Below are 17,049 nucleotides of genomic sequence, written 5' to 3' on the forward strand. Positions count from 1 at the left end.
CTTCACCACTCTGTCCAGAATTACTGCTTCCTCCATTTTGCCCTAAACTGTGCTTATGTCTACGCTTTACTCAGATTCTGTCCCATACCTACAAAGCCCTCTGTCTAAAATCAGTAATTCTCAAGTTTCACTTTTTTTTTAATATTTCCTATTTTGCCACTCAGCTCTCTCCCTTTCTGAATGTCTTCACTGTTTGTACCACACAACTTGGCATTTAGTTTTCTTGACTTATGATGAGTGGAATAAATAAAAGGAGTTTAACAAAGGAGCCTATGTCATTCCTTCACTAAGAATTACATGGGAAGGCTGGGAAGATGGCTCAGTGGTAGAGTGCCCTCAGCAGCACAGAAACAGAAAAAGCTGGGAGTGGCTCTGTGGCTCAAGTGGTAGAACACTAACCTTGAGCTGAAGAGCTGAGGGACAGAGCCCAGGCCAAGTTCAAGGCCCACAACCGACAAAAAAAAAAGAGAGAGAGAGAGAGAATTACATGGAAAAAAATGGCCCCAAAGGAAACAATAAAAAAACCAAGCCACTAATTACCCATAATATTTATTAGTCAAATAACAAACATGGCATTTAATATCTTACCAAGCACTTTTATCCACTTCTGCCTAGTTTTCACTTGATAAACTAAAAGGCTGTGTCTCCTAACTCTCAAGTTTCTAAAATTCCTTTTAGTTAACCATGGAGAGGACAATTATTGAGCTGAAAAATGAAGAATAAATCATGAAGATCATAAAAGAAGCAGATAGTCACCCCTGAAACTATGGAGTTCACAGGTGGCAAATAGTTGGCTCTCTTACCCTGTATCCTGCCAACTGGACTTTCAAAAGGCTTTCTCTTCATCCCTGCATAGCACTCCCAGCTGACAGTACCAGTGATCAGAGAAGGAGGGAACAGATAAGGGGACATCTGTTTTCCATGCTAACCTACTGTAACCCATCTTGCTTCTAAAGACAAAAGAAATCAATGCTAAAAAAGAAATGTAAAGTGATTTATCCTCAGAAACATACACCCAGACCAGAACTACTCTCCTGAGTCTTTTGCCAGGGCTCCCTGGCTCTCGTAGTTTATTTCTGAAATTCAGTATTCAAATTTCCATTTCAAGTCAATCAAAACATGAGAAGCATTCCTCTGACAGAGAGTTTTCATATTAATGCTGATGAATATAATGGTGAAATGAAAAATGACAGCTCAGAGTCAAGTGATAGGCAGGTGGTAAGCCTGTTATTTTTCAGTTCAGTTTATTTACCTAAACCTAGAATGTGTCATGACTGGAAATAGACAAAACAGATTAATTCCCTTGTTCTAAAAGAAAAGGAATGTAGTCTTCATTAAAAGGAACTGGGCTCACATCCAGTCCTGAAATAAATTATATTACTGAATCAAGTTTCTAAAGGTGACCTTTTCCTCAATAATTACAAGTGTAATTTTAAACATAGTTTCATTCCTAAATTTAAATTTCATGAAAACAGTCTGATTTAAAGAAATATGAGAAAGAGCTGAGAGAATCAAATGTCTTCTTCCTATAAATACTAACCATTTCTTCACCATGAAAATTATGCCTGCATCTTAGAATTACAGTCCTTCTAGAGCCTCTTTCTACAACATAGTTTCCAAATATTACAATAAGCTTCATAATGTAGTTAGAATGAAACTTGTCAAATTTTACCTAGCCAACTGATAATTCAGTCTTGATTAACTCTCACTTTTAGGCATACTATAATTGAAGCTGCTTTTTTGAGGGGAGGGAACCCTCTCATTTAACACAGGTAGAAATTGCCTCTGGCACTGTCTTCATTAACCAAGGAAACCAGAATAAAACTGACAGTTCTGTTACTTCCCAGAGTTAAACAGTTTTAGCAACTACATGACTACAAGACTACTCAGCCATGAGTCTTGTAGTCAGACCTTCTACCCTGAGAAGGTGAGCCTGAGTCATCTTTACAGGAAGGAGAAGAAACATCAATCTCACAGATGCTTCTTTTCAGCAAGCATCTGCCACCAGGCCAGGGAGGAATGGCAAATCCCTGTGTCTTGTATTTACATTTATATGGTTTGGGAGGAGAAGGGAGACAACAAAATGGTGACACAAAGGACAAACGGTGAGCCAATGTAACAGTGATACTAACAGGACAATATTTTGGAAATGAGCTTTGCACCGTGGGGGAAAAGGGGAGTTGGGAGAAGGGAAAGGGATAGAAAAATGAGGGAAGGGATAACAGTGCAACAAGAAAGGTACTCATTACCTCATGCATGTAACTGTAAACCCTCTGTCCATCACCTTGACAATAAAATTAAATTTAAAAAATATTGCTGAAGTTCGGGATCTAAGGAAATGTCTGTATACATAGAGGAACAATCAATCACAAGAATCCTAGGAAACAATGGCCCAAAACTCATACTCACTAAGAGAGTCCTAGAAGGCTAGAATGATTCTCACTTTATTCCCTTTCATCAACAATACCACCAGGATAACATGAATTGAAGTCAAAACAAGAATAAAGCCAGGTGTTATGGTTAGACCCACCCTGCTTAGCCTAGATATGAACCCTTTAGACAAACAGGGTGGTCATGACTTCTAGAAAGTGAGTCAGTATTTCCTGTAGAATATTTTGTGTAACAAAGCACTCTGCTTTCTGATGTAGTCATTCTAAAATTACAAAGCTCACATTCCCTGTCTTGCATTATGGAATCACTTTGTAGAGCATTTACTTACTCATCTGGAAAAGGGACCAAATCCAACTCACCAAGCAGAAATATTTTTAGTCAGCATCTGAGACACCTATTACAGTCTTTGAAAATCCTTTAAAACCATTTCTGTCCTAAAAACATAACTTCCTTTATACAAATGCTGACTAATTCAACAACGTAGGTCCAGAATAAGACAGAGAGTTGAAAGACTTCATTTAGAATCAGTTTTAGTCATTTTTCAGCTCTGTGTTATTATCAACAAGTTCACAGCAATGAGTTCACTTTTATAAAGTAAACATAATGAAACTGATTTCTTGTATTCTGTGAGCTACGGGGGGGGGGAGTCGGGGGGAACAGAGGGAAAATATCCCATAAAAATGCTCAGCCTATGATAAAAAGTAAATAAATACTAAGTTCCTTCCCTCATTATGGCTAAGAGGAAAAAAAATTATACCCCTCTTCAGTTTTATGGCTTTTTATTGCCAAATATACATTGTTTGTAATAGATAACATGCATCTTCCAAAATATTTCCCCTTGTCTGTGTTACAGAGCCTGATTATGGCCTCAAATATTGCAATGATAACATTCTATTCAATGTCAAAGCAAATATATAGAAACCTGCAAAAAGATGGGGGAAAAGCTTGTCCAATCTCCCTAAGAAAGTAGGTGGGGATAGTATTATGGCCAAGAACAACAGCAGGTTTGTCCCTCTGCATATTATCAAATGAGATGGTGCCCACCAATTATCAACACAGGGCAGCCATGTGGACATCATACTGGAATGGAATTTCTGCCATGCAAAGACAAAGCAAAGAGGAAAGAAGGTACGTAACTACTTCAGAATCAAGTTATAGGTTCGCATGATGTCTACAAATAAGTGTTACTTGTTAATATGGACAACAAATATTTTTATCCTTTTATCTATTCATGAAACATTGTAGGAATACTTTTTTAAAAATTAGGCACTATTTTAGCCACTGTGAACACTGTGAATTATTCTTGAAGAATTATGTTTCAGCAAGGTACAGGTGGCTCACACCTGTAATCCTACTGAGGAGGCTGAGATGTGAGGATGGCTGTCTAAAGCCAGTCCCCCAGGAAAGTCCACTAGACTCTTTTTGGAGGGGGGGGTCCAGTCCTGGGGCCTGAACTCTGGGCCTGGGCGCTGTCCCTCAGCTCTTCAGCTCAAGGCTAGCGCTCTACCACTTGAGCCACAGTGCCACTTCTGACTTTTTTTCTTTTTGCTTATGTAGTGCTGAGGAATCAAACGCAGGGCCTCAAGAATGCAAGGCAAGCGCTCTACCATTTAACCACTTTCCCAGCCCTACACAAGACTCTTATCTCCAATTAACCACCAGAAAACCAGAAGTGGTTCTGTGGCTCAAGTTGTAGAGCACTAGCCTTGAGCTGAAGAGCTCATGGATAGTGTTCACGCTCAGAGTTCAAGACCTACAACTGACAAAAAAAAAAAAGAATTATGCTTCATAGGATGGAAGCCCTTATCTTACTCTTATAATCCTAGCTACTCAAAAGACTGAGACTTGGTGGATTGCGGTTCAAAGCCAGCCTGAGCAGAAAACTCGTTGAGACTCAATCACCAATTAACAAGCAAAATGCTGGGTTTTGGGGCCTGGCTCAAGTGGTAAAGAGTCAATCATGAGCAAGTTAACAGAGCAAGCAAATTGAGGGAGCTCAGGGCCCTGAGTTTAAATCCAAGGTATTGGGGGTGGAAGAAAAATGAATTCTGTTTCATGAGGATAGGGAAATTTAAAAAATTATAATTCAGCAACATACAGCTACTGTACATACAATATGGTATAGGAACACAAAGAAAGAAATGATTGAGCAAACTTGGTAATTTTACAAATTGTAAGAGTCCAGTGATCATATAGCAAGAGGTCAGATGCAGAAGTAAAATAGATGTTAAGCAATAAACTGATGGGTTGTGATCATCCATATATGTCTTATGGTAGGAGAAAAAGCATTCTTGTCTTTATTTTTGCTTGTTTTAGGTGCTGGTACTGGGCCTTGAATTCAAGGCCTCACACTCTTACTTAAATTTTTCTCTCAGTGTTGGCATTCTATCCCTTAAGCCAAACCTCTACTTTCTTTACCTTCATTATTGCAGTTTTTGTGTGTGTGTGTGTGTGTGTATGTGTGTGTGTGCGTGTGTGTATGTGTGTGTGTGCGTGTGTGTGTGTGTGTGTGTGTGTGTGTGTGTGTGTGTGTGTGTGTTTAACCTTATTAAGTCCATGTTAAATGTCCCTTTCTGTAATCCCAGGGCATTTGGGAATGTGACCACTGGACAATGGAGACACATGTAGATATGAGTTAAGACAGAGACAGGTGCTCTATGGGGAGATAAATGTAGGAAAGATAAGGGATGTATTTCTGAAAATACTGTTTAGGATACAATCTGTTTTCTTTTCTTTCCTTTTTTTTTTTGGGGGGGGGGGTCAGTCGTCGGGCTTAAACTCTAGGCCTGGGCTCTGCTCAAGGCGACCGCTCTACCACTTGAGCCACAGCACCACTTTCAGTTTTCTGTTGGTTAATTGGATATAAGAGTCTCACGAACTTTCCTACCCAGGCTGGTTTTGAACCATGATCCTCACATCTCAGCCTCCTGAATAGCTAGGATTACAGGCATGAGCCACCGGCACCCAGTTTAGAATACAATTCTTAACTTTCATCATGAAACATCTTCTAGGCAATTTTCTAACAGAAAAGTGAAAGTCAGAAATAATACTTTATTGGCATTTAGCAAAGTTAAGCTGCTAAGACAAATAAATCCTCTGTGTGTTTTTAAGACATGCTATAAAGACTTGCTTTCAATTGAAGAAATTAATAAAGAATGATTTGAGGCATTCCCATGTAAGCTAAAGTAGAAAGTCTGGGAAAACTGTCAGCTTGAAGAGCTATTTAAATATCTGGGGCTTTGTTGCTAACATATAACCTTGGAAACATAAAATTCACATCAATTTTAGATGAAATTTGTTATTTCTCTTTGGAGCAGTTTTTAGGTGCTAATAATCTACCCATGTCTCTGCACCTTTAGAATTTCTCTTTGGTATCCTTAAAACCATGCATTGCCTTAGAGTTATATTCATAAAGTTATGGGTGTTCCTCTCCCTGACTCCTACACCTCAATCACAGGAGCAGCAACATATTCTGAAATGTAGCATGAGGTATTAGCTAGCACAAACACAGGCATCACACTCAACCAGAAGCTGTGTCTGTGGGAATCATCCACTCAGAATAAAAGCTACCACTTGCCCTGACTCTGCTCTGATACATGCCAGTACCTGCCAATATTGACATGCTCCACCCCCTGTCAAATTCAGAACACCATGCTGTCAACCTAAGAAAACAACAAGGTCCTAAACTGTCTCTCTGATCTCTACTTCAGTCACATAATTAACCTTTTCCACTTGCCAGCATTTCATTTATACCTTATCTCTATATAATGAAAACTACAGGCCTCACGGATAAAAATATCTGCTTAGTGTTTCTATTCTGCCCATCTGCCAATTCTGTATAAATCCCTGCTCACTGCTCTTACCTTGGTTTCACAGGTAATTTTATGCTTCTGAATGTTTGCCACTGAGCATACTGGCAATGATGGTACTGCCATTTTCCAAGCATGTGCTATGAACCTATAATTCTATTTTCTTATGGACAGAGAAGTTGCTGCCAAGATCTTTTATTTTCTATAGTTTTTGTTAGCTTCCCAATCAACACACTTTTTTCATTCACTGTCTACATAAAAAGTGACCCAAAATGGAATGAAAAAATAAAACATAAGCACTAATGATATGGTTCAATGGTAGGGAACTTGGCTATGACGTGCAAGGTCCTGGGTTCAATCCCCAGCGCTGGTAAAAAATTAAATTACAATAATAAGTAAGTGCCTTCATGGGAATAGTTTGTATAATGACTCAAGCCCAAGGAGTCTGACTCATAAATGCTAAGGAGAAAGTCATTCATTAAATTAAGGTCAAAAAGTCTACAAGCTACTTGACATTAAATAGAAGCTAGAGGAAGAAGTAATTAGTGAGAGTTAAGAGGAAGTGGGAAGTAGATGGATGCTTCTGTGAAAGAAACAGTTTATTTCCAATGGTGAAAGTTGTCATGTCCCTTGTACATTGTTTAATATTCAAAAGAGTGATAAATATCAAATGAGCAACATGGAAAGTGCCAGTTAGCACTCCATTTATGAGTGTGTTATGGTCCTAAACCTCCAAAAGCACACAGGTTTTATAGCTTTGAGGAAGTGTTTGTCCTTAAAGCATTGTTAGATGTAGTAATAATGCTTTGCTTTCAAGTCACATAAGCCAATCCAAGCTATAAAATGGCCCTCACAATTAACCTAATTCTCTTCTACACTCACACACACACACACACACACACACACACACACACACACATACACACACAATTTCACTGCAGTTATCTATTCTCTTTTGTGATTTCAAATTCACATAGCCTTTTGTAACACATTTCTGAATTTCTGTAGACAATTATGAAAAACACTATTTATTGAGCATATAGATACTACTCAGGCACTGTTCTGATTTAAGTGGGACCCTATACTGTGGGATACTATTGTTATTCTCTTTTATAGATGAGCAAATAGTCCTAAAATAGTAATCTGAGCAAAAAAAAAAATGAATGTGCTAATTCTACTACATAGAAGACACATAAAAGAAAATGCCTTTAAGTCAGTCATATCATCTGTTTTCATCTTTGAGAAACAAAGCAGTCTACAAAGCCTCTGGACACAAAGCCCTGTGACTTGTGCACAGGACTAAGTGGAAGCTGTCAAAGCCTGCCACCCAGCACAATGTATTCATATCCTTCATAAGCATGCAGACATTCAGACATTTTCCTAGGCTCTCATTTAAGAGTTTTCTTCGACCTTTAGATCCCATTTTTAATAACTATTTTAATCTTTTTAATGTAGTCAGCCAGAGATCAAAGCTGCTCTTAGCTTCAAGCTATACATTCTGTATTTTCCACTTTAATTTGGACTTAAGTCACATTTTTCTATTCCACAAATTCTATTGCTTCACAAAGCAATAGAATTTGCCCTTAAGGAAAATGGTATTCACTTCCAATAAGCAATTGCCAAGTAACTAAAGTCAAAGACTAAGTCTGAGGAGAGTAAAAGGCTAGACAAGACTTGGTTAATGCCTGCAAGGGGTTTAAAACCTAATCATGGGGACACAGATCATCTGAACTGGAGCAAAATTTGAAGGAAAGCCACAGGTTCCTTTCCAAAGAACAATAGTAAGTCATCATCATGTTGTTTGAGTCATTATGAGAAAAACTAAAACTAGAAGATTCTGGTTCTAGTAGTAATGCTTAGTCCACAGGAGATAGCACGGGAGAAGGAAACAGTTCAGAATGCAACTCCTGGCACAATTTCTGCCTAGCAACATGTCCAGAAGTTACTGCTATGGAAGTCTCCAGGAATGAAGGGGAAGGTTATCCTGCAATATTAGGGACCTAGGGAGAGCCATAATGTATAGTATGCTGCAGTTTCTCCCATGTAGTACTAATAACACCACAGGGCATAACTATGCTGCTTCCCCTTTCTCTATATGGAACAAAGATGAATATTTGACCAAAGAGTCTGGATCAAGAAGGCCTTAATCTTGGTGTGGTATTTCACACTGTAATCCCAGCACTCAGAAGGCCAGTACAGGAAGATCTTGAATTTGAAGCCAACCAAGGTTACAGGGCAAGTTCCAGAACTTCCAAGTTCCAGAGTGGTGACAGGGACTTAAAGGGACTTAACTTGAGTGGGTGATTACCTTCGTCATTCATTAAGATAAGACTCTGTCTCTTCAGAAGAAGGCCTGAATCACCACGAACTTGAGTTGCTTAGAAAGGAGTCTGTGATAAAAACAAGTATGAAAATGGTTATGAAATGATTTTAAGTCATTAAAAAAGCAATGTTTTGGGAACACACCCATAATCTACTATGATTATGCTGCCTTAAATCCCAGAGAATTATACCTTATTTTCTTCTATTAAAAAAAAAAAAAACACTGCAGGTATCTATTGTCCTTTCAGTAGCAGTTTCTGCTCTTTGTGGCTAAAATAAATAAACATTCCCTTCTCACAGCTTCCTAAGTCTTTGGTCTTTTGTCTGCTTTCACACCCCACATCTCACCTGAGATGCATACCTAACCAGCTGACATTTTAGCTTCTGCCCACACCAGTCCTGGTTCATCTCTTGTTTCAGTTCTGTTTTTCTGCCACACTAGTTAACCCCTTGACTGTAATAAATGGCACTTTGCTTTTGACTTTAACCTTTTGTTTTTCTACTCCAATGTTAAGGGAATGGTTTTTCTAATTTCCGATTAGCACATATTAGTTATATTAAATAATGAATTTTTCCAGGCACTTGTGGCTCATGCCTATAATATTAACTTCTTAGGAACCTGAGATCTGAGGATTGCTGGTTGAAGCCAGCCCAGGCAGGAAAGTCTATGAAACTCTTATCTCCAATTAACTACCAAAGAGCCAGAAGTGGAGGTGTGGCTTAAATTGGTAGAGTGCTGCCCTGAGCAAAAGACTCAGGCACATTCAGGCCCTGAGTTCAAGCACAAAGATAAAAGATAATAATGATGATAGATTTTATTATGACATGTTCATCATTATAAAATATGGGAAAGCCAGTCAATGTTACCACAAAGAAATCAATGCTAAAATTGTGTATTTTTTTCTTTATTTTTTGTCGATGTATATTTTTAAACTATTTTGACATAATTTCAGACTTACAGAACCACTGACAATATAACACCATTTCCATCCACTCTTCACCAGCTTCTACAATCTGGCATCTCCCAGAAGCAAAGCATTGTTATCTTTTGAGTATGCTCGACACTGCTTTCTACAGTTACTATGACTGCATATTCACTTGTATTATTTAAACTTCTCCAAAAGTCATTATACTGTCCAAGTAAAGTCAAATTGCATTAATAAATACTTCACTTAACTATTTACATGCTGTTGGATACTGAGGCTGTTTAAGGTTTTTCCTATTAATAAAAACCTTCAGGCTGCAGTTCTGGCTCAAGTGGTAGTACATCTGCCAAGCAAATCCCCAATACCACCAAAAGAAAAAGAAAAACAAAAGAAACCCTCCCTTATCTGCAGTTACTTTAAGTTTTTGAAAATCTACTAATTTTATAGGCCAAAAATGATCTATCAACTTAAATTACTGTTTCTGCTATTTCTTGAAAGTGAACTTTTTGTATGCTAAACAGTTATTGTTCATATGAGCCTTTTGCTTCAACATTTGTGCCTGAATGTGTTAGTTACAAATTTTTGTAAACTTACATATTAGGACAATCAAGATTTTGACTCAATAAAATCTATATTAATTCTTCTTAAATTGTTCTAATAATTTCCTGTATTAAAGTCTCGGTCTCATTTTGCCCAGTAATTGTAACTCCTCTGTACGGTATTTTCATAATAAAAATTAAAAAAAAAATAAAGTCCCTGTCTCTGTCTTCCTCTTTGTCTGTCATTGTTTCTGTCTCTCACTGTCTCTGTCTCTCTGTCTCTCTCTTCCTCCTCTCCCCCTCCATCCCTCCCTCCCAGATCCAAGCTTATGCATAACATACAGTTGGCATGTCCTCTTAAACTACCTTGTCTGGAAGAGTTTACATACTTTATTTTTCATGACACTGAAATTTTTCAGAAGTACCCAGGTAATGATCTTGAAGAACGCTTCTTTGGATCTGACATTTCCGCTTGATTGGATTCATATTATGCATTTTCAGCAAGAAGAGTGCATAAATAATGTTTTGCTTCTGTCAGCATAATATCAGAAATCATTCTATCACTGATGATGCTAACTGTGATAGCTCAATTATGTGATGTAAGTCAGCTTTATCTACTATAAAGCTACCATTTTTCTTTTTTAATGAAGAAGCAATATTTGAGGAGATACTTTGGTAACAAATAAATATTTTATTCCTTTTCAAACCTTTAGCATGCATTGATTATTCTTCTGAATCAACTATTTCTGTAAAGGTACAAAATGGTGACTGCCTACTGTCATTATTCCTTCTACATTGTTCCTTCTACAATCCTGGAAAATCTTATATTTGGTTTGGATTTTTATTCTTTGAATATCAAAATTCAAAGGTTAATTTTAAGAAGGTATCTTTAAATCCATTTTTATATTTAATCATATTTTATTTTATATTGCAACTATATGCATGTAAAGAAACCTAGACCTTATATTTCATCTTGCTCAATCTAACCAATTTTTAAATGTTCTCTAAAGGTTTACTGTGGGGACTGAAATATGTGATCAAGTCTGAACAATGATTTTTGGACCACTTGAAATTTAGCCATTTTCTATTTCATAAATAACTGTTCAGGGCTATAGGTATGGCTCCAGTAGCAGAGAGCCATGTGAACAAGCAAGCCAAGCAAGCACAAGCATTGACTTCAAATTCCAATGCCACAGAAGGAAGAAAAGAGGAGGAGGAGGAGGAGGAGGAGGAGGAGGAGGAGGAGGAGGAGGAGGAGGAGGAGGAGGAGGAGGAAGAAGAAGAGAAAGAAGAAGAAGAGATGAAGGTGATTAAAAATTATGGCTCATGCCATTGTTTGAGGCCAGTCTGAGTAATAATTATCCAAATAATCCAATTATCCATAATAATTATCCAAAAGCTAGGCTTCAGGCATGGTTCAAGTGGTAGAGTGCCACTGGAGTAATCAAGTTGAGCATGTGTAAGGCCCTAAGTTTAAACCTTGGTACTGGCAAAGCAAATAGATGAACAAAAAATTGTGTGCAGAGCTTCTTAGTCTTGTTTCCCACTCCTAACTGCAATCTGAGATCATATATCTCACTACAATGCTGCACAATCATTACAAGAAACTGTCTTAACTTCTTCCTAGGAATTCTCCCTCCTCTCCGCTGACACTCTACTACATGAGCAGCATAGCTATTTGCTGGTAATTTGGGAGATGAAATCTTTTGGACTTTCTTTCCCAGACCAGCTTAGAACTGTGATCCCAGCCTCCCGAGTAGGTAGGATTGTAGGCATGAGCTTACCCAGCTTCTACCTAGGACTCTCTATATCATCCCTCTAGTTTTAGCAAGCTAATCTTCCTTTTTGCCATGCTTCATTACACTGGAAACAAGGAGAGAAGTCTAAATCTATAGCGTAGGAACCAGATTCCTTCCACTCCTCTAGTTCAATTTTGCATTCTAACCAGAATCAAACTGAAATCTTTAGCAAATGATTGATTTTTATTTATTGTTTTTGTCATGAGGTTTAAACTCAGGGTCTGGGCCCTGTCCCTGAGGTTTTTCTTTTACTTACTTTTTTTCTGACTCAAAGCTGGTGCTATACATTTTGAGCCAGCTCCACTTCCAGTTTTCAGGTAGTTAATTGGAGATAAGAGTCTCATGAACTTTTCTGTCCAGGCTGGCTTTGAGCCATGATCCTCAGATCTCAGCCCCCTGAGTAGTTAGGATCATAGATGTGAGCCACCAGCACCGAACTAATCTAGTAATTTTAATGAAAAAAATACTTTGGATGATAACTTTCTGAAATGTAATTATTTTTAAAATATGTGTTTATTGTTAAGCAACTACTATCCCAAATAATAAGCTAGGCAATATTATTACCAAATATTGTCCAAATAATACTACCAAATACTGATTTCTGAAATTTTAGTCAGTTCAATTGAGAGCTACAGTATTCTTTCTGTCTAAAGAGGACTGACAAGGACTCAGACATTACAAATAGCACATCCAGTGCTATTGTTATCAGTGAGAAAATTGTGAAAATTGTTATCAGTGAGAAACAAGCCAATACTGATTATGTAGAGTAAAAAATAATTTGAAAACTGTAGTTAAGAGGATCATAGCTGGGTGCTGGTGGCTCATGCCTGTAATCCTAGCTACTCAGGAAGCTGAGATCTGAGGATCATGGTTCAAAGCCAGCCAGGACAAGAGAGTCCTTGAGACTCTTATCTCCAATAAACTACCAGCAAACTGGAAGTGCCATTGTGGCTCAAGTGGTAGAGCACTAGCCTTGAGGTGAAGAACTGAGGGATAGCACCCAGGCCCAGAGTTTAAGCCGCAGGACTGGCCAAAAAAAAAAAAGGATCACAGATTTCCAGAGCAGAAAAGACCTCAGTGATCAGTGCTCTCTGAGGAAATTGAAGCAAACAGATGGCCTGATTTGGCCATTGTCAACTCATGGCAAAGCAGGTAGCAATGACATGTCAGTTAAAAATGCAAACAAAATCTTTGACCTAAATGACATATATCCATTAGCATTTCTATAATACAATTATGCAAACTGTATTCTTCTAAAATAACTAAAAATTATATATTTTATGTTATGCAAAATTCACCTTAATTGCCCAGATGCTTGGGACTCAGGCACAAGATCTGAGATTTGAGAAATGCAGTTGAAAGCCAGCCAGGGTAGGAAAGTCCTTGAAATTCTTTTCTCCAATTAACCACCAGAAAATTGGAAGCAGTGTGTGGCTCAATGTGGTAGAAGGCTAGCTTTGAGTAAAAGAGCTCAGGGACAGCTCAGGCCTCAAATTCAAGCTCCATGACAAACAATTGGTTTTTTTACCTTAACTGAAGAAGAAATGTTCTTCATCTTTTACATGCTTTCTTTCCTCTTCCACCTGTCTTTGACCTCTGCCCAAGCCTGGTTTCTAGAAACAATCCTCATTTTAGACAGATAAGAAAAAATCTAACCTACTACTCTAGAATTGACATAAAATTAAGCTTATATTTTTTTCTTAAAATGTGGTTTTACATGCAGAAGTAATTCCCTTCTTGACCTAATTCCCTTCTTGAATACAGTTTATGTATCTAAACCCCAAATGGTAGCCTTTTCTGTGTTTCAAGTCCAGGCTTGCATACCTGCCCAATAAATTATTAAGACTGGAAGCTCCTATCTAGCAAGCATGAAGCTTTGAATTTCAATTCCAGTATCACCAAAACATAAGTAAGTGAAATATTAAAGTCAGAACTGTACATTGTTCTTACCAAGTTCTACTGGATGTTTAAATATAAACAAGGACACAAATGCTCATGGCATCACTATTTATAAAAACCAAAAAGTGAAGAGGAAAAAAAAGTAAATATCTATCAACTGATAAATGGATAAACACAATGTGGTATATTCACATAATGCAAAAAGGAAATCACGTATGTTTAAGTCCATTTACGTGAGAGGTCCAGAAGAGGTAAATGCTTAGACACAGAAAATTACTGATTTGCAGTGGGTGGCAGAGGAGAAGCTTATCTGGAGGAAGATTTCTTCTAGGATAATAAAACTGCCCTGCAGTATATAATATGGAATGTAAATGTATCAAAAAAACTTTTGTATACTTTTTAAATCATACAAATTCTAGTTTAATAAGAGAAATAACTCTCTGAACCAAAGAATCATCTATAGGATAGTGGCTGTAAGAAGTAATCCAAAAATGGGCTAACGTAGTGAGAGTAAAGATGGGGAAAAGGAAAAAAACCCACTGTGCATTTTAAAAGTAAAATATGCAGGATTTGTGGATGTCAAGAATTGAGGACAGTTGGAAGGGATAAACCTAGAATTACTCAGAGGCTTCTGGCTAAAGGAAGAACACATTTCAAAGAAAGTAAATGCTCAACTTTAAATACATGGACCCTGAGATGCCCACTAAGTCTAGACAACTCTATTAAGACACAATTTTCCATGCACATTACTTTGATCTGTTGTGTTAATTTTTTATTTACAAAATAAGAAAGTAATGTTACCTACCATTGTTTTTATGGAAATGAAATTCAGAAGCTAATATGAAGTTCTAAGCAGAGTTTCTCACACATCCATCAGCTAGAGATTATTGTGGCTAAAATCTTTTTCCTGGTTACCATACCTATTCCACATCTGGAGTCTCTAGCCCTCCTTCCAGCATCTGAAGAAGCTCAGCCCCTCAGAAGGTTGGTTTATAACAGTCTCAGAATCTCGAATTTTGCTCTGTCTTGCTCCAGCTAATGAGTACACAATACACCATAATCCTCTATTAACAGAGAGGAAACTGACTGACTGAAAACTAAGTTATAGATTCCTTTAGCAAGGCAAATATGTTCCTATATGAGAGAAGGCACATTGCACTTCAACACGGCATGACGATTTCCTTATTAAAACATCTAACTCACTCTCCTCTCATTTTCTACTTCCTTAGCATGCTCCAGTCCTTAATTTTATTTCCCCAAGCTTTCATTCCCAAAGGGAATAAAATGTGCTGACAAGCTGACAGAAGTATTCTAGTCTACTTGGCAGTTAATTTCCTCAGAGAGATTTGGAAAATGATGTTCTGGTTTATAATCAGACTCTTATAAGTTTAGTTAGAAAGAATCAAGTTTCCAAGGCCTATTAACCTCTGGGTGACCATGATAACTCAACTTCTGAAACTGAAAAATGTATAGCTGACACAAATAATGATGACTCACTAAGAACATCCAACAATCAGTCACTGAGAATGGATGACATAATATTTCCCTGAATTGTTTAAAAATTAAATTATATGTACAAAATATATTATTTGTATATTATTATATATTATCTGTGCAATATGTTTTATGATAAATTACATATTATATACATAGCTAAATTATAAACATATGTCATTTGTATGCCTGGAATATGAAAGACTCTCAAAACACTAATTTTATTCTTATTTTTTAAACCATGTGCCATGAGGAAAAGAATCAATTCCATCAAATCTACCCCCAGACTTCATCCTATACAAAGGGTTTTCTTGGTATATTGTCTCAATAATGTAACTACATTTTGCAATTAGTTGTCTCAGTAATGCTTAGAGAAAGTAATAATGCAAATAAAAATAATATGTAAGAATAGGTTTGCATATTCAGAGGGGTGATTTTGCTCACGAATTCTTTAATTTGGGCAAGTCATTTTTTCCACCTGCCAACAACTTATTAGTGTCCCTTTCATCTCTAATCTCTGTAATTCACATTTACTATGGGGTCAGCATTCAGTACTTAGTAGGTGCTATTGACATTTATGTTAAATGGCTGGAAATATAGATGTTAGGACTACCTTTCGATATTGATTATATTCACAAGATATGAGAGAAGACGTCATCTGCAGCTCTTAGATTTTGTAGTATCCATAGTTTTCTATTTACCTATTCCAATTTGTGGCTATATAATAATTATAAAAAATAATTTTCCCTCACTTGGTTAGTAGTTTTCAGAATAGAGTTTTTTTTATTATATTCAACTTGTCTCTGCAGTTGTATATTAGAAATCTGAATAATAATTTTGTTGTTGTTTTAAATAACATACCGAATCAAAACAAAAAAATTAGGGGGCTTGAATTCAGGACCTTGGGCTTTTTGTACTGGCACTGTACTATCAGAGCTAAGATGTCAGTCCTTTTTTCTATAATAAATCTCACATGTTTTCCAGAGGGTAAAGGAGATTGATTTCTGTTTATTTTGTTTTCTCTATTATCTATAATCACAGAAGCCTAAATGAAATTGTGTATGTTTTCTAGATGTCAGTTTGCTTCAGCTCAATTAGTTCATTTTAACAAGTATTAGGGACTACCTAGTGAGTCCCAGACTCTATGTGAGGTTCTAAGAAAACAAAGATTATTAAAACATATTTTCTTGCTCTTGTAAAGTTCACATCTTAATAACTATTTTTTAAATAAGTTTTTTATTGTGAAAATACTGTATAGAGGGGTTACAGTTACATGAGCAAGGTAATGAGTACATTCCTTATCCAGCCTTGTTGCCCCCTATTTTGTATTTAATTTCTTTTTCAAAGTCTATGCTCCCATGCTTATTTAAATCAGAATGACTTTACTATATAGCCAGTTTTATATTTGGAGATTTAATATCAGATATGATTTAAGATGTTTGAAAAATCGCTAGTCTATGGGAAGCTGGAAATATTTATGTGTGTGTGTGTGTGTGTGTGTGTGTGTGTGTGTGTGTGTGTGTACAGCTTCACACACATAATAATAGAAGATGTGTCTACACATAACTAACACAGAAGAGTGTGATTCAGGATGCAACACAGGGTAAGATAGAACAAAACAATAAATGAGCATCAAGAAAAGGTTCACTATTGAGTTACTAGCAATCCATCAAGTAGCTAATGAGGAATCTTACAGGACACCCTGATCATCTTTCAGGGAAAGAAAGCAAGAAGCAAGCCTGTCACTAATGGCTCATGCCTGTAGCCCTAGCTATTTGTATGGTGTATTCATTAGACCTCTATTTAACCCATGACTGAGCTCAGTGTTGTACACCTCTCGTCCAAGCTGGGTGGGATATGATTCTAGGCG

The 17,049-nt window shown here is 37.0% G+C and overlaps 1 protein-coding gene across 5 annotated transcripts in view; it reads right to left on the minus strand.

The window, feature by feature from the left end:
• Slc44a5 (solute carrier family 44 member 5) overlaps positions 1–17,049 on the minus strand; it is a 349,067-nt gene that overhangs the window by 273,928 nt on the left and 58,090 nt on the right. For 2 of the 5 annotated variants that reach the window (XM_070007303.1, XM_070007304.1), the window contains one exon: positions 8,509–8,590. The exons of 2 other annotated variants lie outside the window; for them this stretch is intronic. In XM_070007303.1, coding sequence (XP_069863404.1) covers positions 8,509–8,521 — 13 coding nt within the window. In that variant the 5' untranslated portion in view covers positions 8,522–8,590. Of the gene's footprint in view, positions 1–8,508; positions 8,591–13,314; positions 13,388–17,049 lie in introns of those variants that run through there. One more of the 5 variants, XM_070007305.1, reaches the window with a different exon arrangement.

This window comes from Dipodomys merriami, unplaced genomic scaffold (genome assembly GCF_024711535.1).
Source record: "Dipodomys merriami isolate MVZ:Mamm:240054 unplaced genomic scaffold, mDipMer1.0.p SCAF_7, whole genome shotgun sequence".
Taxonomy (NCBI): Eukaryota; Metazoa; Chordata; class Mammalia; order Rodentia; family Heteromyidae; genus Dipodomys; species Dipodomys merriami.